General features: G+C 41.0%; 1 protein-coding gene across 4 annotated transcripts in view; it reads right to left on the reverse strand.

Moving 5' to 3' along the window:
* Positions 1 to 22122, reverse strand: part of cunh19orf44 (chromosome unknown C19orf44 homolog) — a 55789-nt gene that overhangs the window by 15752 nt on the left and 17915 nt on the right. For all 4 annotated transcript variants that reach the window (XM_087976191.1, XM_043720789.2, XM_087976192.1 and 1 more), the window contains 7 exons: positions 19682 to 19793; positions 17269 to 17991; positions 10378 to 10588; positions 9142 to 9224; positions 7008 to 7587; positions 5356 to 5451; positions 2919 to 3085 (listed from right to left, as the gene is read on the reverse strand). In XM_087976191.1, coding sequence (XP_087832317.1) covers positions 2919 to 3085; positions 5356 to 5451; positions 7008 to 7587; positions 9142 to 9224; positions 10378 to 10588; positions 17269 to 17991; positions 19682 to 19793 — 1972 coding nt within the window. The remainder of the gene's footprint in view (positions 1 to 2918; positions 3086 to 5355; positions 5452 to 7007; positions 7588 to 9141; positions 9225 to 10377; positions 10589 to 17268; positions 17992 to 19681; positions 19794 to 22122) is intronic.

Genomic DNA, 22122 nt, shown 5'->3' on the forward strand with positions numbered 1-22122 from the left:
TTTACAATCAAGAACCTATCTATTTGTCTTAAATATACTAAATGACCTGGTCTTCACAGCCTTCTGTGGCAGTGAATTCCACAGATTCACCACTCTCTGGCTGAAGTAAGTATCTCCTTATCTCTGTTCTAAAAGGTCTTCCCTTTACTCTAAGGCTATGCCCTCAGGTCCTAGTCTCTCTTACCAATGGAAACATCTTCCCAACATCTGGTCTATCTAGGCCATTCAGTATTCTGTAAGTTTCATCACTAAACTCCATCAAGTATAAACCCAGAGTCCTCAAAATGTCCCTCATATGTTAAACTGTTCATTCCTGGGACCATTCTTGTGAACTTCCTCTGAACACGCTCCAGGACCAGTCCATCCTTCCTGAGGTATTGGATCCAAAACTGTGCACAATATTCCAAAAGTGGCCTGTCCAAAGCCTTATGGAGCCTCAGAAGTAAATCCCTGCTTCTTTGTTAAGTCCTCTCAAAATAAATGCCATCATTGCATTTGTCTTCCCTACTACTGACTCAACCTGCAAGTTTACCTTGAGAGCACCGTGGGCGGCACGGTGGCACAGTGGTTAGCACTGCTGCCTCACAGCGCCAGAGACCCCGGTTCAATTCCTGCCTCAGGCGACTGGCTGTGTGGAGTTTGCACGTTCTCCCCGTGTCGGCGTGGGTTTCCTCCGGGTGCTCCGGTTTCCTCCCACAGTCCAAAGATGTGCAGGTTAGGTGAATTGGCCATGCTAAATTGCCCGTAGTGTTAGGTAGGGGGTAAATGCAGGGGTATGGGTGGGTTGCGCTTCGGCGGGGCGGTGTGGACTTGTTGGGCCGAAGGGCCTGTTTCCACACTGTAAGTAATCTAATCTAATCATCCCGGACCAGAACCTGGGAGTAAGATTGGAAAGGTTAGAATTGTTTTGTTTAGAACAGAGGAGGCTGAGGGTGAAGGTAGAAACCTCTAACTTGAAGCCTATGGACCAGATGCTGGAAGTTGGAATTAGAACGTGTGGTTAGACTTCTAAATTTTTGTTTTATCTTTATTGTTGTGCATATATCATGGGCTGATGATCTCTCTCTTGCGCTTCAGACATCTGAATTTTCTGCCCATTTAGAAAATAGTTCATGCCTCTATTGTTCCTCACACTTTCCTATGTTGTACTCCATCAGCCACTTCTTTGCCCACTCTCCTAGCCTGTCCAAATCCTTCTGTAGCCTCCCTGCCTCCTCAATGCTACCTGACCCTCTACCTATCTTTGTATCATCTGCAAACGTAGCCAGAATGCCCTCAGTTCCATCATCTCGATCATTAATGTATAAAGTGAAAGGTTGTGATCCCAATGCCGAGCCTTGCGGAACACCACTTGTCACTAGCTGCCAACCTGTGAAAGACCATTTTATCCCCAATCTCTACTTTGTGCCAGACAACCAAGCTCCTATCCATGCTAGTACCATGCCTCTAACACCACAGGCCTTTATCTTTCTCAGTAGTCTATGTCACACCTTGTCAAAGTTCTTCTTGAAGTTCAGGTAGATAACATCCATTGGCTCTCCTTCCTCAAAGAATTCTAGTAGATTTGTCAGGCATGACCTCCCCTTGATGAAAGCATGCTGATTCTGCCCTATTTTACCAAGTATTCAGAAATCTCAACCTTCACGATGGATTCCTGGATCTTATCCACACCCGAGGTTAGGCTGATTGGTTTGTAATTTTCTGTCTTCTGCCTTACTCCCTTTTTAAACAGGGGTGTTATGTTAGCTGGCAAGACACAACTTTAAGAAATCTCACAGTTAGATTTAAAGTTGTGTCTTGCCAGCTAACATAACACCCCTGTTTAAAAAGGGAGTAAGGCAGAAGACAGCAAATTGAATGCAACTTCTCATTACATCAGTATTGAGCTCAATGTTGTGTCCTTATATTTTATATGCATTAATGATTTTAATTTACATGTGGGAGGCATGACTGGGAAATTTGCAAATACTAAAAATGTGACTTTGGAGTTGATAACAAAAAGAGCATTTATCAACTACAAGATTATATCAATAGTTTGGTTGATTGGGTGGAAAAGTGGCAAATGGAAATTAATCTGGAGAAGTGTGAGGTAATGCATTTGGGGAGAGCAAACAAAGCAAGGGACAGGACACAATAAAACAGGAGAATATTGGCAAGGCAAGAAGTAATGGGAGATCTTGCAGTACGTGTCTACAAGTTCTTGAAGGTGTCAGGGCAGATAGATAATGTGGTAAAGAAAGGGTTTAAAATTGGACAAGGTTAAGTAGGGATGCAATTCCAGAACTAAATGTAACACTGGTTAGGCTACAAACTGGAATACAGTTTTGGTCACTACAAGGAGGATGAGATTTCATCTGGAGAGAGTACAGGGGAGTTTTATAAAAATGCACTTTAAACTGCAGTTGTGAGGTAAGATTGGAAAGGTTAAGGTTGTTTTCTTTACAACAGAGGAGGCTGAGGGTGAAGGTAGAAATCTCTAACTTGAAGCCTATGGATCAGATGCTGGAAGGTGGAATTAGAACGTGTGGCTAGATTTCTAAATTTTTGTTTTATCTTATTGTTATGAAGATATTATGGGCTGATGATCTCTTTCTGTGTTATAACTTTTCCATGCTTCGATTTAATTAATTCCCCACCAATCGCAGATTTGGGATGCCTCAACTGTGCACCATCTGGGAATGTGGCAGTATCTTCCTGCATGTAAACAGACTCCAAAAGTTTCTGTCAGTTTCAGTACAGCAATGAGGAGAAATGCTGACACGATGTCCCTGTCTGTATTGCTGCATAAGCTGGCCTTATCAACTTGAAAGACTGCACGTTGCTCTGTTTTTAAAGCATGCAGGCAGCCAAGCAGCACTGATGGGGATGAGGATTACTGTAAAGTCCTAACATGTACAAAGAATTGACTGTTTAGTTACCTCTTTTGTTTCGTCCAAAGTTGTGTAATGGTAGTTGTCCTTTTCTATTGAGGCCACAACAGATAAGTAGAGATGCCGACTGACTTGCACAAACTGTTGAATTAGAGTGAGCTGCTGTTTCAGCATATCATTCAGAGCAAAGCTAGCAGGACTATATGCAGTCAATGCTGTGGATTGGAAAAGAGGAAGAAATCAGTAGCATACTGTACTGCAACTAGAAGATTGCCAATCATGACACTCACCTCAGCAGAGGCGTTATTTCAGTTAATTTTATTGTACTTTTTTCATAGAACTCTGTGGTTATTTGGCACAAGATGGTAGGACTGAAGCTTCCAATGATCATCTTCTTTGCCCCACCCCTATATCCAGTGGCAGGCTGAGGTCAGGAGTGCTCTGGATCTGATCAATGCAGAAATTTCATCATGTTTCTTTAATAAGACAGGCTGAAATTGTGAAACTCTGTTCCCAGCGCTAAGTCTTCCTTGAGTGCAGGAGTGCAGATCGGAGGATCGGGTTCCCCACTTGTAGTACGATTGATTGACTAAAATCAAAGTACCAGTAATTAGCCATAGAGACCACTAACAGCTGCTCCTAGTGAGTCAAGAGCAGAACCTCAGATTTTCAGATTCATATCTCAACTTTATCAACCAAACTATTCTTCTCCCATTTTATTTAATACACCATCCAACCCAACAGTTCAGCAAAATTGCTGATTGTGCCATGGCTGAAGTATTAGAGAGGTTTTAGAGACTTTCAATCATTCGATTTAATACAATAGGTCTTCAATTGTATACTAACCAAATCGTTAGAACCAAAACTCTAAACTATAGACTTCTCATTAATGGTGTAAAGTCACATTTGATTAAGTACTTTGATATGTTGACAGGTTTTGAAGAGTCACCTAATATCACTAATAACAGTTATTATTGTCTGTGGCTTGGGGGATTGCTATTGAATTCACTTATATACTAACAGTTTCTGCAATTTTGAAGTAATTAATGTTATGTAAAGCACTTTAAAGTATTGGTTGGGCACTCTAAAATGCAATTCCTTTACTTTCTTTGAGTGTTTTTGGCCTTTCATATAACTTCTTTATTAAACAATCAAAGTTAATTGTCCCAAGAGCTTTAATTGAGAATCCCATCCCATTCTAGTCAATTTAAAGCACATGGGCTGCAGTGGTTGAAGACAGCTCACTACCACCTTTCAAGGGTTTCGAGGGGCAGGAAGTAAATGCCGGCACTTCAGTGACATCCACATTCAACGAGTGAATAATTTAAAAAAAACTCTAAATATCAGAAGGAAGTAAATACATATTGAAACCTAGCCCTGTAGGAATTGCTGTTCAAAATGGAATAAGACCTAAACTACCACATTTCTGGACTATGCCCCAGAGCAGTCTGGTCTGCATGTAATCCTAACCCTTGTCTCAGCTTCATTATATTTGTTTTAAGTTAACAATTTACTGAGTACAGATTTAAAATTAATTCAATGTTTTGCAACATTAATTCTATTTGACATTAAAGTTACTCAAGTTTTGTCCCTTAATTTTCTATGAAACCTTTGTATGCGCCTGCATAACAATTTATTCCATCCCCAGTCATCCATACTGGATTTCAGTACGGAGCCTGCTGTTTTCCTTCAGTTTCAATGTCCTCAGATTCCAAATTGGAATTTGTTGCTCATTGTGCAATAAATTCAAAAATGCTGCTTCCCTCAGCACGGCATTCCCACTCCCTCTCTCATACACAAGCTCTCTCTCATATCCCCACACATATACTCCCCAACTCTCACCTTCTCGCAGACTTATACTCCTTTACACTCACACCCTCTCACAGACACCTTCCCCGCGCGCACACACACATATATAAGTTTGCGGGGTGAATTTGTACATGCAGAATTATATTTTATTTTGCTCAAAAACTACATGAATCCATGTAAGATTCTGTAAATCCCTTTTTTAAAAATAGAATCAGTCTGAATATTGGGGCACAGAAAGCCTCACACCTTCAATGCATTATCTGGGCTAACATGACACCTATTGTTAAAGTTCACTTGAGAATGTAACTTTAAAAAAAGTTCTGGGATTTACAATATGAAAGAACTGAAACCAACATGGTCATTCTAAAAGATGAGACTTAACAAACAATCCAGGTCTTTTTCAATATATAATTTCAGTTATATCACACTGTAAACTTTTGCTATAAATTCTGTGCCTTACAATCTTATACTCCACAACCACCTGATGAAGGAGCAGCGCTCCGAAAGTTAGTGCTTCCAAATAAACCTGATGGACCATAACTTGGTGTTGTGTGATTTTTAACTTTGTATACCCCAGTCCAACACTGGCACCTCCAAATCATTCCAAGATAAATCAATCGATAATGCACTTTAACAAATTTATCACAATGATGTTAAACAAATGCCAAATGTTTACCTTCGATTGCATCAGGGCTAATAACATGACTAGCAATAGGGGTGGGATCCACATATGCAGCTCCAAGAGATGCTCCAAGGACTGCAACACCTTCCTCTATGAAAAGAAATGGGAATGCTTATTGCTTAGTGATACAGTCAATAATTTAAATTACAATTGCATTCAACACAAGCTGTATTATTGGCATTGGTCCGTTCCAAGCACAAGTTGTCAATAAACTACCTAAGTGCAATAATAAAGGTGTGAAACAAGAACTTTGTAGAATCAAAGAATCTCTATAATGCAGGAAGAGGCCATTCAGCTCATTGAAGTCTACATCAACCTTCTGAAGAGCATTCCACCCTATCCCCGTGATCACACATTTACCATAACTGATCCACCTAGTCTGCACATCCTTGGACACTACAGGTCATTGTAAAATGGCCAATCCACTTAACCTGCACATATTTGGACTGTGGGAGGAAACCAAAGCATCCAGCAGAATCCCATGCATTCACAGGGAGAATGTGCAAACTTCACACAGACAGCCACCTTAGGCTGGAATCAAACCTGGGTCCCTAATGCTGTGAAACAACAGTGCTAACCACTGTGCCACCCCATGTGACCAACTCCCAACAAATGAATCAAGAAGATAATAAGCCAAGAATGAGAAATGTTCATCCGTCTAGAATTCTGACCTAGGCTGTAATGCTGACTCCATTATTTCACTTGCTAAGTTATTGTAGATTGTCAGGTCATTGGTAAGGATATTTTTTATATTTATGAATCACTTCATGAATGAGCCTTAAAATTGGGCATCAGGCTAAAGGGGTTGTTCCTAGCACCTTCATGCCCCCTCCACCCAATCCAATTGCATCAGTTGCACGTGGGGTGTTGGAAGACCAACCTGCCCATTGTCCAATTCATGGCCATTTAGGGACCTCCTCTTGCAGTCACAGGGCTTTTAGCTGCAGGAGCAGAGAGAGATGCCAAGTGTCTAATTTAGTTTCACTGGGCAGGCTGATGGTCAGTTGGGTTTGGGATGGGAAAGTGTCTTCCTTTAAAGGGCCTCTGTGCCCACTAAAGGCTGTAAGGTCTTCCAGGTATTGGGGACACTTCAGCAATTTTGTTGAGATGAAAACTTAATTGGAAGATTACAAACATGGAAGGAAAGTACTAGTTGGTACAATGAGTCGGTCCCATAGTCATGTTGCAACTTTACATTAATGCAGAGTTCTACACCCCTTACAATCCATGTAACCTCCATGGAGATTCAACATACCAGCCAAAATATGTGATCCTGAGGTAAGTCATGGAGGGAGGGAATAAAATGTTATGCTGTACTCCAGGTAATGTTTCTAAACCCAAGACTGGTTGGAACTGCAAGTAACAAAATCAGCAGACTACAGAGAGTAGGACGTTTTTAGACAGCCCAATCGCCAATTGGTAAAACACTAGTGCCATAATCAAGTATTAAAAATTGCAACTTTGACTCCAAATCTGAAGTTTCACATGATTGACGACTAGATGGGACACCGGCAGATAACGATCTAGAATCATCAACAGACATCCCTGTCTGCCCAACTTCTTCAGTGAGAGAAAATAAGTAAGGGAGGAAGGAGAGAGTGAGAGAGAACAGATTTACAAGTAAATATTAAAATTCACAAATTTACCTCTGGACCAAGTGTAGGCCATGCCAGATGGCTGGGTCTGTATTGCTGTATCTTTTACAGCCACTTTAGTCAGACCCATCACTTGCTTCTTTTCCAATGAATAGAGAGATTCAGAACTTGCTGCTGACTTTGATTGATCTGGAGTTGGAGTTGAAGAGGTTGAATGGGAAGTACTGTTATCTGAGTAATCTGTCTTTAACTCCTCTTTAGATGACTTCTCAGCACATGATTCGCTCTGGTCCTTGTTTATTGAGGCAACTTCATAGTCTGAATTTTCAAAGTCCTCTGAGTATTCAGAACACAGAGTGCTCTCATCATCTGTTTTTAATTGTTCATGTAGGTTCTCTGGAAAGTTTTTTTCCTTCCTTGATAAAGGACTCCCATTCAAATGTTCAGTGATTTCACTTCCAATTATAGCACTTTCTGTCATTATATCACTTTCAAGTTCACTCTCATCCTTCTCTCTTGAAAGTGTGCTAGTTTGAGCATCTGGACTGACTAGTTCATCTGCCACATGAAGCCCAGTGGTGCGAAAAGTCGACTGTATGCTCTGAACATCAGAGAATTGGTTTGCTTCATTCTTTGAAAAAAAGAAAGTTATCAATAGACTGAATCTTGAAAAACATTGTGTATACCAAATACAAGTAAATAACAAGCAATTTAAAAAGGTACATTGCTCCACTTCCTTGGTTTAATAATTATATTCCAGCCTCTTAAAAACTTGATAGCTAAGTGCAGTGACCCATGTAGATCAAGGAGTTACTGGTTATGATTACCAACGTGTGTTGTCAGCTGATCTCAGGGAACATTACAACTAAAGTAAGTGACCCTGGGTTAGGAAAGGGGAGTTTAGGGGAAATCAAAACAAATAATTAACCAGACCTCCAGTACTGATATTTTTGTCCTGAGGACAGAACTCTTGATTGACATTAGCAGCTTGCCATACAAACAAAATACACAATAGATTACAGTGCAGTGTAGTTACAGTTCCTTCATTATCATGGAGCCAAACTTCAAGACTTCCCTCCTCAACAACACTGTTGGTGTAATCCATGCTACATGGCGTCCATTTACTCATAAAGACAGCTCACCAGTGCCTTCTTAAGAGCAATTAGGGCTGAGGAAAAAAAGATTGCCCAGGCAGTGACCTCAACATCCTGAGAAAGAATAAACGAACTGGTGTCTGATTGCTTAAGATTTTCAGATGCTCTCCAGATATTTCTCTTGAATACAGTGCCAAAGATCATGTAAACAAACCAACATGCCATACAAATTGAAATGTGATTATAATTAGTAATGTATGATTGCCCAGGTCAGAACTGAATATCTTTGTTGCTTCAATAAGCTCTTTGTAAGTATTCTTGTTTCTTAATAATAGAAAAACAATCACAGTCAGACTGTGGTGTTTAGGCCATAAACTGCCAACCAGATTTTTATTAAAAGTAATAGTAGTAAATACCAGTGCAACAAATTTAATTATATTCAACTAGTAGCTCCTCAGTTCACAAAATATGAATGACAGAACACTTCATCAACTCAATTAATATTATCAAACACTGACCAGAGTTGCTAGCATAAAAATAACATGGGAGATTCAGTTTACTCCCATGAACCTTTTACACGTTTGCTTTCATGCCAATGGAGCAGGAGAATTACTGAATTTCTACAATGCAGGCAAATCGGTTCTGAGCCTAAAAGGGAGTAGTCACTCAACCACACTCCTGAGATAGCTGACGGGTTAATTGTAGCAAATATACTGCAAGACTACTGGAGCAGGGGAGTACTACTTCCTTCAGGGACTAAATGGTCTCCTGTACTGCATTATTGTATGATTCTTTACATATTGCAGTATGCGTCAGTCCACTACACCACATCAACAATCGTAATTTCTATTTACCACCTCCTCATATCCACTCTAAGCAAAGCAACCAGGTTTATAGAAATATCAGTACAACATTCTGGGTGCTGACGTCACTATGGTTGATGAGGCCACATTTAGTTAAAGTACATTGTGAGAAAGCTCTAAAATACCTTTTGTTGGAAGCCTACCCATTCAAGGATAGAAAATTATGCAGTGCTGCAAAATTCATGGCATATTCAAATGAAACAACCTCAACTTGGACAAATAAGTTACCTTCACAGCTGGTGCTTCTTTGTTCATTTTCTGTTCTACAGTTGGCACCAAATCTTCCAAAGTCAAGATATTTAGCCTGAACTCTGAATCAGAAGGGGAGATACATTAGAAAGTGACATGGCGTTTCAATTCTAATCCGTAAAATCTGATTATAAAGCTCCACATAAACTCTGCTGCTGAAAAACTACTTCCAATTTACTTGCTCAGCAATAAACTATAACATGGGAGTGCACTTCCTGAGCAGAATTGATCCCATTAGAATTTGGAAAGCTGCCTATCACTCATCGTCCTTTTACAGTACTATACAAAAAGCAAGGCCACGACTAAATAGAACTTTCTATTTGAATTCTCATACCAATTGACAGATATGGCCTGGGATAAAGTATAAACACATTAGAAGTGTTTCTACCAGCTTAGTAAACGACCCATGTAGTGCAATATGAAGTCATAGAAACCAAGAGCTCCTAGGTTAATCATAGACAGTTCTGGTTTGTTAATCTAAGAGTAGCAGTTGAGCTATATGAGATCATTGATAACTCTGGACGACACAAAGACAAAAGCTGAGTTAGAATTCTGAGAGCTTCCACTCCCATTTATTATCACCTGCTGGAAGTACATGTGTGAATGGCAGTAAACAGGACTGGATTCAGTTGTGTTCACCTTACAAATCAAGCAGTTTCTCAACATTCACTGCTTATTAAGATGAAAGCCAACGTTATGAAGGCTTTTGTTTCCAAATTGCTATTTGTTTTATATGGAGGAGATGAGCTTATCAAAGTTTAGCTTGACTTCTTTAAATGGTAACAATTTTTTTTTAGAAAAGAAAGACGATGACTACTCATCCTATGTTCAAGGACTACAGCTTCAAGTCAACTGGACAGAAAATCTGGTACTACAAGGCCAGAATATTAGTTTACCATTTAGGAATGGGTTCAAGGAACAACTAGATACATTTCTGGATAAAGAGAGGATGTTCTCTTTCAGAATCCTTTAATCCAGCTCCTGTGGCACAATGGTAATGCCTTACCTAAGGGCTGAAAGGTTCAGGTTCAAGCTTCACGGCATGCAGGTTTATCATAACATGTCTAAATAGGTTGATTAATTATGATATAATGGGCTTAAAGGCCTCTTTCAATGCTGTAAAAATACTAAGTATTCTGTCAACTTCAACATTTATGCTCATCACCAATTCAAATCAAACAAGATGCCTAATGTTAGATTCAACAAGATACTGACCATTAGAGGACTCGCTATCCAGATTTTTCAGATCCTCAGCAACAGAGGGTTCAGTAAACAGTTCATCCAGAGACTTAATCTCACTTTGTTCAGATGAGGAAAATGGACATTGTTTCACAAACCTCATCCGTGGAGACTGACTCAGAGGGATGCCCACACTGGGTGGTGAGGGCATTTTAAACTGGCTCCTCTGGTGGTTTGTCATGATAGGCTATGAGTAAAACAAAATACAAATCAATGAATGTCATGAGCTTGACATGTCAGGAACAAGTATATCCAATATTTCTAAATTTACAACCAATAGATTATTAATAAACAAGTGTTACACCTAGACCAAGGATTAAAATATAGAACGGGATGGATTTCAATATCTTATTGAAGTTTGATGCTCCAAGTTACAGTTATGTATACACTTTCTCAGTTACAATGGTGCTTAGCTAATAAAGAGCAAGTTGTATTTTAAACTTTGCATATCACTCTACAAAGCAGGCAAGTAACATTTCTCTCAAGTTCAAAGATAATTCATCAGCTGTGAGTGTATATTGCAGCGTAGCTAGTGAAAGAGAATTCTCCTACAAAGCTACTTCCAGGACAATATTTTCCTGGTACAATGTAATGACTTGGAGTTGGGCATAGTAAATATAATCATAAATCTTGCCAATAACACCTTCACAAACAATGAGGATGAGTCTGTGAAAAGCTTCAGGCTGATGGCTACATTCACAGAATGTGTAGGCAGATGGCAAATGTAACTTAATGTAGGAGAGTGTGAACATAGAACATAGAAAAATACAGCGCAGTACAGGCCTTTGGCCCTCGATGTTGCGCCGATCCAAGCCCACCTAACCTACACTAGCCCACTATCCTCCATATGGTAAAAACAATGACTGCAGATGCTGGAAACCAGATTCTGGATTAGTGGTGCTGGAAGAGCACAGCAGTTCAGGCAGCATCCGAGAAGCTTCGAAATCGACGTTTCGGGCAAAAGCCCTTCATCAGGAATAAAGGCAGAGAGCCTGAAGCATGGAGAGATAAGCTAGAGGAGGGTGGGGGTGGGGAGAGAGTAGCATAGAGTACAATAGGTCAGTGGGGGAGGAGATGAAGGTGATAGGTCAGGGAGGAGAGGGTGGAGTGGATAGGTGGAAAAGGAGCTGGGCAGGTCGGACAAGTCCGGACAAGTCAAGAGGGACAGTGTTGCTGGAGGTTAGAAACTAGGATGAGGTGGGGGAAGGGGAAATGAGGAAGCTGCTGAATTCCACATTGATGCCCTGGGGTTGAAGTGTTCCGAGGCGGAAGATGACGCGTTCTTCTTCCATGCGTCTGGTAGTGAGGGAGCGGCGGTGGAGGAGGCCCAGCACCTCCATATCCTCGGCAGAGTGGGAGGGGGAGTTGAAATGTTGAGCCACGGGGCGGTTTGGTTGATTGGTGCGGGTGTCTCGGAGATGTTCCCTAAAGCGCTCTGCTAGGAGGCACCCAGTCTCCCCAATGTAGAGGAGACCGCATCGGGAGCAACGGATACAACAAATGATATTAGTGGATGTGCAGGTAAAACTTTGATGGATGTGGAAGGCTCCTTTAGGGCCTTGGCTGGAGGTGAGGGAGGAGGTGTGGGCACAGGTTTTACAGTTCCTGCGGTGGCAGGGGAAAGTGCCAGGATGGGAGGGTGGGTCGTAGGGGGGCGTGGACCTGACCAGGTAGTCACAGAGGGAACGGTCTTTGCGGAAGGCGGAGAGGGGTGGGGAAGGAAATATATCCCTGGTGGTGGGGTCTTTTTGGAGGTGGTGGAAATGTCGGCGGATGATTTGGTTTATGCGAAGGTTGGTAGGGTGGAAGGTGAGCACCAGGGGCGTTCTGTTCTTGTTACGGTTGCAGGGGTGGGGTCTGAGGGCGGAGGTGCGGGATGTGGACGAGATGCGTTGGAGGGCATCTTTAATCACGTGGGAAGGGAAATTGCAGTCTCTAAAGAAGGAGGCCATCTGGTGTATTCTATGGTGGAACTGCTCCTCCTGGGAGCAGATACGGTGGAGGCGGAGGAATTGGGAATACGGGATGGCATTTTTGCAAGAGGTAGGGTGGGAAGAGGTGTAATCCAGGTAGCTGTGGGAGTCGGTGGGTTTGTAGAAAATGTCAGTGTCAAGTCGGTCGTCACTGATGGAGATGGAGAGGTCCAGGAAGGGGAGGGAGGTGTCAGAGATGGTCCAGGTAAATTTAAGGTCAGGGTGGAATGTGTTGGTGAAGTTGATGAATTGCTCAACCTCCTCGCGGGAGCACGAGGTGGCGCCAATGCAGTCATCAATGTAGCGGAGGAAGAGGTGGGGAGTGGTGCCGGTGTAATTACGGAAGATCAACTGCTCTACGTAGCCAACAAAGAGACAGGCATAGCTGGGGCCCATACGTGTGCCCATGGCTACCCCTTTGGTCTGGAGGAAGTGGGAGGATTCAAAGGAGAAATTGTTAAGGGTGAGGACCAGTTCGGCCAAACGAATGAGAGTGTCGGTGGAGGGGTACTGTTGGGAACGTCTGGAGAGGAAAAAACGGAGGGCTTGGAGGCCCTGGTCATGGCCGATGGAGGTGTAGAGGGATTGGATATCCATGGTGAAGATGAGGCGTTGGGGGCCGGGGAAACGGAAGTCTTGGAGGAGGTGGAGGGCGTGGGTGGTGTCTCGAACGTATGTGGGGAGTTCCTGGACTAGGGGGGATAGGACCCTATCCCCCCTAGGGGGGATAGGACACTATCCTCCATATGCCTATCCAATGCCCGTTTAAATGCCCATAAAGAGGGACAGTCCACCACTGCTACTGGCAGGGCATTCCATGAACTCACGACTCACTGAGTAAAGAATCTACCCCTAACATCTGTCCTATACCTACCACCCGTTAATTTAAACATGTAAATCAACAGAGATCTAAAGGTTTAAAAAAGACGATTTCCTGAAAGTACAAATACATTTACATTACATTACAGTTTGGAAACAGGCCCTTCGGCCCAAAAAGTCCACACCGACCTGCCGAAGCGCAACCCACCCATACCCCTACATTTACCCCTTACCTAACACTATGGGCAATTTGGCATGGCCAATTCACGTTAACTGCACATCTTTGGACTGTGGGAGGAAACCCACGCAGACACGGGGAGAATGTGCAAACTCCACACAGACCTGAGGCAGGAATTGAACCCGGGTTTCTGGCGCTGTGAGGCAGCAGTGCTAACCACTGTGCCACCGTGCCGCTACAGTTCAATAGCAATGATAAAAAAGACAGTGTTTTAAGTTTAATGAATGGGGGCATATAGTAAAACAATAAAAAAGTAAATATAAGGTTGTACAAAATATTAATCATGTAAAATGTACAGATGAAAGGATTTTAAAGCCATGGGAAGAACTAGTGAGGATTAATCACAGCAATGTCAGGATAGTCAGTCAATGGGAAACCATTGATATAAGTAAAATAATAATTAGGACAGAGAAAGTTAAGACTGGAGTTTTACATTGAAGGTTTTGATAGAATGATTAGGGAAAGATATTCATTCGGTTGGAAAGCCTATGATGAAAACTAAATTAAGTGAGATAGGATATTCAGAAATTCTATTTCAGAGAATGAAATTTATAAACATTGTAGTGAATACATCTGTGGTTAAGATAAATGTTGATATGTAAGTAGATGCATCAAATTCAATAGTCTGTACGTGCTTTAAAATTGTACCACTTTATCAGTAATTAACCATACAGTATAAATCAATTTTTTTTTGCTGGAGAAAATCCAGTTGTGTTACTAACTGGGGCAATTACAGGAAGTATTCACAGGAACCTACCAATTTATGATGTGGTTCCTTCTTTTCCCCAACAGCACTAGCCACAAGAAGCTTCGAAGCATGAAATAACAACAGTAATAATCAAAACAGGCAGTTGTTACTCCAGGCTGGCTAAATCTACCTGGTTATAAATGACACGTCACCGGGCTATTGTCCAACAAGTTTTGTGTGATTATTTTGACTTTGTCCACCCCAGTCCAACACTGGCACCTCCATATTAAATCCACCAGCTGATGGACCAATTTCACTCCTCCTCACAGCATTTCTGCTTTTATGCCCAGATCTGATACTCACTTCTGAACCCACTTATTGACTGAAAATCCATGGCTTTTCTCTACCCTGGTGCAATTAGGAATTGCACAAATTATATATAACTAAAGTACCTCTGAGGAAATCCAGCAAGAGTGGTCTGTGATGTAACACTTCACCCCGGTTTTAATAGATCCTACTGCACTTAGTTATCAGAAATACAAAATATGAACACTAATGCACTAAGCTATTTGTGAGCATTCTGCAAGATACCTTGCAGACCTTGTTCCCAATTGTAATGAAAGCCTCGCTTTGCTCTACATTAACCTTTTACAGGAAACAGTGGGAAGCACCCCACTGTAACCTCTGATTCCCTTTCCTCCTGTGCATTCCAATATCAATTCCATTGCTCTACATTCACACTTTAGTGTATTCTGACAAATTGACTCCCTGAATAAATCAACTAGTAAGCCTGCCTGAGTACATTTTGTAGTAATCTGGACTTTCAGAAAGCTTTTGATAAAGTCCCACATAGGAGGTTAGTGAGCAAAATTAGGGTGCATGGTATTGGGGGCAAAGTACTAACTTGGATTGAAAGTTGGTTGGCTGATAGGAAACAAAGAGTAGTGATAAACGGCTCCATTTCGGAATGGCAGGCAGTGACCAGTGGGGTACCGCAGGGATCAGTGCTGGGACTGCAGCTTTTACAATATATGTTAATGATATAGAAGATGGTATTAGTAATAACATTAGCAAATTTGCTAAAATTTGCTAAAAAATCACCCAAGCTGGGTGGCAGGGTGAAATGTGAGGAGGATGTTAGGAGATTACAGGGTGACCTGGACAGGTTAGGTGAGTGGTCAGATGCATGGCAGATGCAGTTTAATATGGATAAATGTATGGTTATCCACTTTGGTGGCAAGAACAGGAAGGCAGATTACTACCTAAATGGAATCAATTTAGGTAAAAGGGCAGTACAAAGAGATGTGGGTGTTCTTGTACACCAGTCAATGAAGGTAAGCATGCAGGTACAGCAGGTAGTGAAGAAGGCTAATAGCATGCTGGCCTTCATAACAAGAGGGATTGAGTATAAAAGCAAAGAGGTTCTTCTGCAGCTGTACAGGGCCCTGGTGAGACCACACCTGGAGTACTGTGTGCAGTTCTGGTCTCCAAATTTGAGGAAAGACATTCTGGCTATTGAGGGAGTGCAGCGTAGGTTCACGAGGTCAATTCCTGGAATGGCGGGACTACCTTATGCTGAAAGACTGGAGCGACTGGGCTTGTATACCCTAGAGTTTAGAAGACTGAGAGGGGATCTGATTGAGACATATAAGATTATTAAAGGATTGGACACTCTGGAGACAGGAAACATGTTTCCGCTGATGGGCGAGTGCTGAACCAGAGGACACAGCTTAAAAATACGGGGTAGACCATTTAGGACAGAGATGAGGAGAAACTTCTTCACCCAGAGAGTGGTGGCTGTGTGGAATGCTCTGCCCCAGAGGGCAGTGGAGGCCCAGTCTCTGGATTCATTTAAGAGTTGGATAGAGCTCTCAAAGATAGTGGAATCAAGGGTTATGGAGATAAGGCAGGAACAGGATACTGATTAAGGATGATCAGCCATGATCATATTGAATGGTGGTGCAGGCTCGAAGGGCAGAATGGCCTCCTCCTGCACCTATTGTCTATTGGTTATTTTGTATTGTAAGACAAGGATTTCAATTCTTGCACAACTAAACAAAACTAAAACTACTTGATATTAAGGTTAAATCTTTTGATACATTTTCCCTTTAAATTGCTTTTCCCTGCATTTCCATCAACTACCTCTACAAACTTCTGCATCTAAAATTCTGCTAACCATATGCTAATATACATTAAGTCCTTTTAATCCATTACTTCTGCACTTGCTGATCTGTTTCGGCTCCTGGTTTAAACAATGGCTCGACTTCTCAATATTAAAATTAGACATGATCTTTCCTCTTCGCCCAATGATCTCCTCCAGCACTTAAACCCTCAAGATTGCCTCTTCTGAAGTGCAGTGCACAATTCTGGTCACCTTAGAATTCAGAAAAAAATTTACCAGCATGTTGCCAGGAATGGAGCATTTGATTTAGAGTAGGCTGGACAAGTTGGGACATTATAGAGGTTTATAAAATCATAAGAGCATAGATAAGGTGAATAGCCAGGTTCTTTTCCCTCGGGTGGTCGGGGGAGTGGAGTTCAAAATGAAGGGACATATTTTTAAGGTGAGAGGAGGAATTTTTAAGGTGAGAGGAGGAAGTTTTAAGGTGAGAGGAGGAAGTTTTAAGAAGGACAAGGGGCAGCTTTCTTACAGAGAGTGGTTCAGGTATGGAATGACCTGCCAGAGTAAGTGGTGGATGCAGATACAGTTACAACATTTAAAAGACATTTAGAATAAGAAAGGTTTGGAGCGATATGGGCAAAAATTAGGGAAATGGGACTAGTTTAGTTTGGGAACATGGTCGGACTGGACTAGTTGGACCGATGGGTCTGTTTCATGCTGTATGACTCTATGATTATGTTTCTCCAATTCTGACCTCTTGCACATCTAACTTTATTTCTTCTTACCATTCCTTCAGCCACATCAGCTCCACTGTCTGGAATTCCCTCCCTTGGTAAACTGCTGTCTCTTCTGTTTTAAGACTTGCCGTTTGATGAAGCTTTTTGCCACTTGCCTTCACAATAGTTTATGTGGTTCACTATTAAATACTGTCTGACAATGCTCTTGTAAAGCAATTTGGCATGTTTAACTATATTAGACAAGCAATGTAAATGAAAGCTGATGAAGTACTAGTGTGTGGATACATTACCTGATTATGTAACTTGGAACCGTGTTGTGGAGTCTTGTGTGATTTTTTTGTAAATTCATTTTCATCAGCAAATTTAAAGGAGCCTCCTAGCATCCTTTTCAATTCCTCCTCATCACTGTCGACCATGACCACTCTGCCTGAAGATTTAGGATGTCCATTCTGCTGATCTTTCTTTGAAGATCCAATTTCTTTCTTCAGATCCCTGACATTAACCTCCTGCTTTGTTGCAGTTCTCTTCAAGAACCTGCTCCCTTTTCCACTTAACTCACTGCTTGACTTGGGAGAAATCTGCTTTTCATCAGAACTGCACAAATACTCATCAGAATCAATCACGTGTGCATTCAGTCTTCTGTTCATGATTCTGCTTTCTATTTGTGCCAGTCGGGCAAGCGCGGCACTGGGAGATTTGCTCAACACAGAGGCAGCATCTGGTCTTCTTGTATTTACCTCATTAACTTTCTTCAATGTGCTCTTGCTCACAGTAGGACTTTGTGATACTGCCAGTTTGCTTGGCTTCTTCAAGAATCGACTGCCTGTCAATGCCAGCTCCCTGATACCTTCTATTGGTATAGCAGTGGCTGCAGTTTTTGAATATCGATGCTCCTTCCATTCTTGGTCCACAGTATCCACTGTTGAAAAATCACTTAAGTCACTAATTTCATGCAAGTTGAATGGATTAACCTTCAGAGTATTGTTTTTCTTATACAGTGTGCTGATATATTCCTGCAAATACAAGAACAAAAATTTAGAAAATGAACTGTACTGTCATTTCATGGAGAAAGTGGAGGTTTAGTGGTGGAACAGACATGGTCATTACCTGTAATTCTCAATCTGAAGCCATAGAAAGAGGCTTTGAGATTAAGTCAGAAGTTTAATCATAAGGGGGTAAAGAGCAAAAAGATAATGGGAACGGAAGTATTCTAAATATTCAGGCAGTGAGTTTAAGAGTTTGAGTGGCAGAACGTTCATGGAATACTCAATCCGTGTGCGTCAGAAAGTTAAAGTACCATTAGAGTTTAAACATATATTTAAATGAGAAAGAACAGTGGTCATATTTCAGCTCTGTTGGTTGTTTACTTCGAGAAAGCAGATTACTGAGGCACACAAACTTAATTAACCTCAGCTGAAGAAGGTATTGAAGCCCTGAAGAAATAAGGCAGAAGGAAAGTAAGAAAAGAAAGACAGAAAAAGAGATACCTATAAAGTGCTGACATGTAGAACAGGAGATCGTTATAGAAGGGTGTTATTAGTTTGAGATAATAATACAATGATAAAAAAACCTCAAAAGAAATACGATTGTTAATTTTATAGGTTTATAAAGATTATTATATTTTGATATGCCATCTTTAAATTTAAATAAAGGGAGTCTTGTAACTTGTTTTACATTTGGGACTGTAGGTTTGGGTAGCTTGATTGTTAGGAAACCAAGGATTGTTTTACTGAGATGGTGGTGCAAGGTACTTCTGTTTAGAGACATAGATAGTTTCTTCATATACCATGAGCAGATCTTGAATCTCTCCAAGTAAGGTACTACTGACATCAGGTTTAAACAGTTTTGCTCTGAATAGTCCACTTCTTTGATGTTAGAGAGATGTGCTCAAAGATAATTAGTAAAGCTACCAAGATTTAAGATTAATATGTATCATCTTTCCATGGAGAAAGTAAGCTACTTTGAGGTTCGAGACTTTCTTAGAAAGCAATGAGTATGTCATAGATTGACAGCATATTGTTTGGCAAGATTTACAACCAACTGAGAGGCAAAGAGCAGGTGATTGAGGCTACTGACGCAGAGAAAATGCAGACTATATTGTTCACCAAACTGAACACAGGTAGGAGCATTCTCTCAGACTGAAAAATCATTCAAGAGAATTTCAATGAGCTTGACAGATTCAGCTAGAGATGAGTGAAAGTCAGTTTAGAAATCAGCAGTTACCCAGGAAAATAAAAATGAAGCAAGCCATCAGCTATGACAATACTAACAATGTTCGTGAAAGGTGATGTGACCAGTTAAGATGTAATGTAATATAAAACTGCAGAGACAGAGAGATTTTTGATTATAATAAAAGTTGTATGGGAAATCTCTTTTCTGTAGTATAAAGTCACAAAAAGTGTCATCAATAGTATTGTTTAGTTTTTTGTCACAGTAAAAGTTTTCAAACCAGAAATTTTAACATGTTACTCTTTCAGCTACTAACTGGAAATCTGAATTTCTCTTGAAAGGTCATTGGGTTCTGTGGAGATCATTACATGAGACACACTTGTCAAGTGGTTGTGAACAGAATAATAAATGCATGAGAATAAAAAAAAATGGCAAAGAGTCAAATAGGTTCTAGCAACCCATGAGCCTGATCAGGACAAAGGTCACCTCCACGAGTTATCAAAAGGATGTCTTTTAAGGCAATTTTTTAATTACCCGCAGATCGTCCCCAGAATCTTCGAAGATTCCTGATATTCTCTGTCCAGAGAGCTGGGCCTGGGCTCTTGCTCGGGCGGAACTCCCCAATCCACTTCTCCTGAACATCCTTCTATAACCAAACACAAAGTCAAGAAAGGGGAGCCACAAAACAGCATCCTTTCAATGATATATAAAACCCATTTATAAAAAGCAGGATCTCTTCACTCTCTCAAAACAGCCCCAGTGCAGTTTACTTAGTAGAAGGACAGCTTGCAAATCACTGATTAGCAACCTGCCCTTTAACTAAATGGTGATATCTTTGTATGCCAGAATTCACAGAAATATAAAGGAAAGAATTCCTCAATGTTTCCTGGTAAATGCACCTTGTCAAGACTGAACTGGAGCAACAAGGAGAACATGGTTTTAAGGTTAACAAATTGATCGCTATAGCCTCTACTGGAAGTTATCAAGCTGTTGCTGCACAGGCGGCTTGGAATGTTTCTGCACTCATAACTAAATCTGAATACTGTGCAATATATACTGTGAAGATACCCACACCTTATGATTGGGGAAAGATTAATGATGTAGGAACAAATGATAAAAATCTATCCTGAGGAACTCCTGGAATTTTGCACCTGAGATTATTTGCTTCCAAAGACATTACATTTCTTTGTACTTGGTATGACTCCACCCAATGAAGATGTATGGATCAGGCCAGAGCCCCTCAAAACATTTCAAGAAAGTAGCCCGAACCCTAACTTTGCTAGTTGTTTTACGCACGTGTAATAGGGATATTCCAGGAGTGATGCAGTTGGTCCAACCACTTAGCTTTAAATAAAACAGTATTTATTTGCAAGATTACCAAGTGAAATACAAACAAAAGAGAACAGAATACAAAATAACAATCTATCTGAAAACCTAACAGATTATCCCAACTTAATGATGCTGTTCCATATACTTGCTACAATCCTCATAAACACCCCTTTGCAAAAAAAGGAACCTGTGTTGGAATTTTTTTGCAGGAGAGATGTCAGAGAGAGGGCGGATCAGCATGGACCTGCTCCTTTGGGTCGATCAGCTTCACAACTGACTACAACTAAAACCAAGCCAAACCCACATCAGAGAAAAGCTGAGCTGGGAGAATTGGCCACTTCCCTTTCATTGTGAAAGTGTTTGCTTTAAAACTGAAAAGGTTCTTCAAGGAGATCAACCCTAGACATTTCAGAACCAGGGTCTTTACAACCCCCTGAAAAAAAACCTAGGACAACATAACCTTGTTAAAGGAGCAGCATCATCACATAGAACTTGCCTGCTTATTCCATTGACTTCAATTTAGCCAATTTGGTAGCAAGTTTGGTCAAATTCTGCCTCTTAAGGAAATTATTCTTACCTCACTCCTAAAATTCAGCTCAATGTTTGGACAACGGCAGTAATGATGTTGGGAGCTGAATGGCTTCAGCAGAATCCAAACTGAAGCTCAATTAGTAGGTTATCACTAAGTAAGTGTCATTTGATAGCATTGTCATTGACATTGTATATCACTTTTTTGATGATCAAAAATAGACTTTTGGGGCAGTAAATGGTCAGACTGGGTCTGTCCTGTTTCTTTATGCAGAGGATATACCCAGGTAGTTCTCTTCATTGCCAGTGTTGTGGTTGTACTTGAACAGCTTAGCTCGAGCTAGTTCCGGAGCACAACTCTTCAGTCCTCTTGTCAGAATATTACCAGGGCCCAGGGGAGGCAATGACCCAGTGGTAATATCACTGGACTGTTAATCCAAAGATCCAGGTTCAAATCCCACCACGGCAGATGGTGGAATTTGAATTCAACAAAAAAAATAATCTGGAATCAAGGGTCCAATGAGATTATGAATACATTGTCAAATGTTGGAAACCCATCTGGTTCACTAGAGCACTTTAGGGATGGAAACTGACTTGGTCTGGCTTACATGTGACTCAAGACCCACAGAAATGTGGTTAACTATAACTGCCCTCTGGCATTTAGGAATGAGCAATAAATTCTGACCTAACCAACGATACCCTCACCCGTGATCGAATAAAAATAAGTCATCACTACATCGAGTGCCTTAAGTTGTTTCTTGATATCACATTTGGCTGAATCAAATTAGCTGACAACTGGCCCCTGCGGTGTAGGAAACCAAAACAGGAGACTGAGGTGGTTCATCCACTTGGTACCCCTGGCTGAAGATGGTTGGAAATATTTCAGCCTTGTATTTTTTCCAATTGACATGTTGGGCTACCCCAGCATTGAGGATGATATTGTTTGAGGAACCTTGTCCTCCAGATGTTTAGTTGTCCACTGGATGTGGCAGGACTGCAGAATTTTGATTTAATCTGTTGGTCATAGGCTTATTTTGCCCAATCTGTAGTATGTTGAATTAAAATGTAGAGACACTTAAAATCAAACTATCTAATGTACAGGAATACTAATAAAACTA

Source organism: Chiloscyllium plagiosum, unplaced genomic scaffold (genome assembly GCF_037043375.1).
Source record: "Chiloscyllium plagiosum isolate Xiang-an unplaced genomic scaffold, Cpla_swu_hap1 HiC_scaffold_28, whole genome shotgun sequence".
NCBI classification, from domain to species: domain Eukaryota; kingdom Metazoa; phylum Chordata; class Chondrichthyes; order Orectolobiformes; family Hemiscylliidae; genus Chiloscyllium; species Chiloscyllium plagiosum.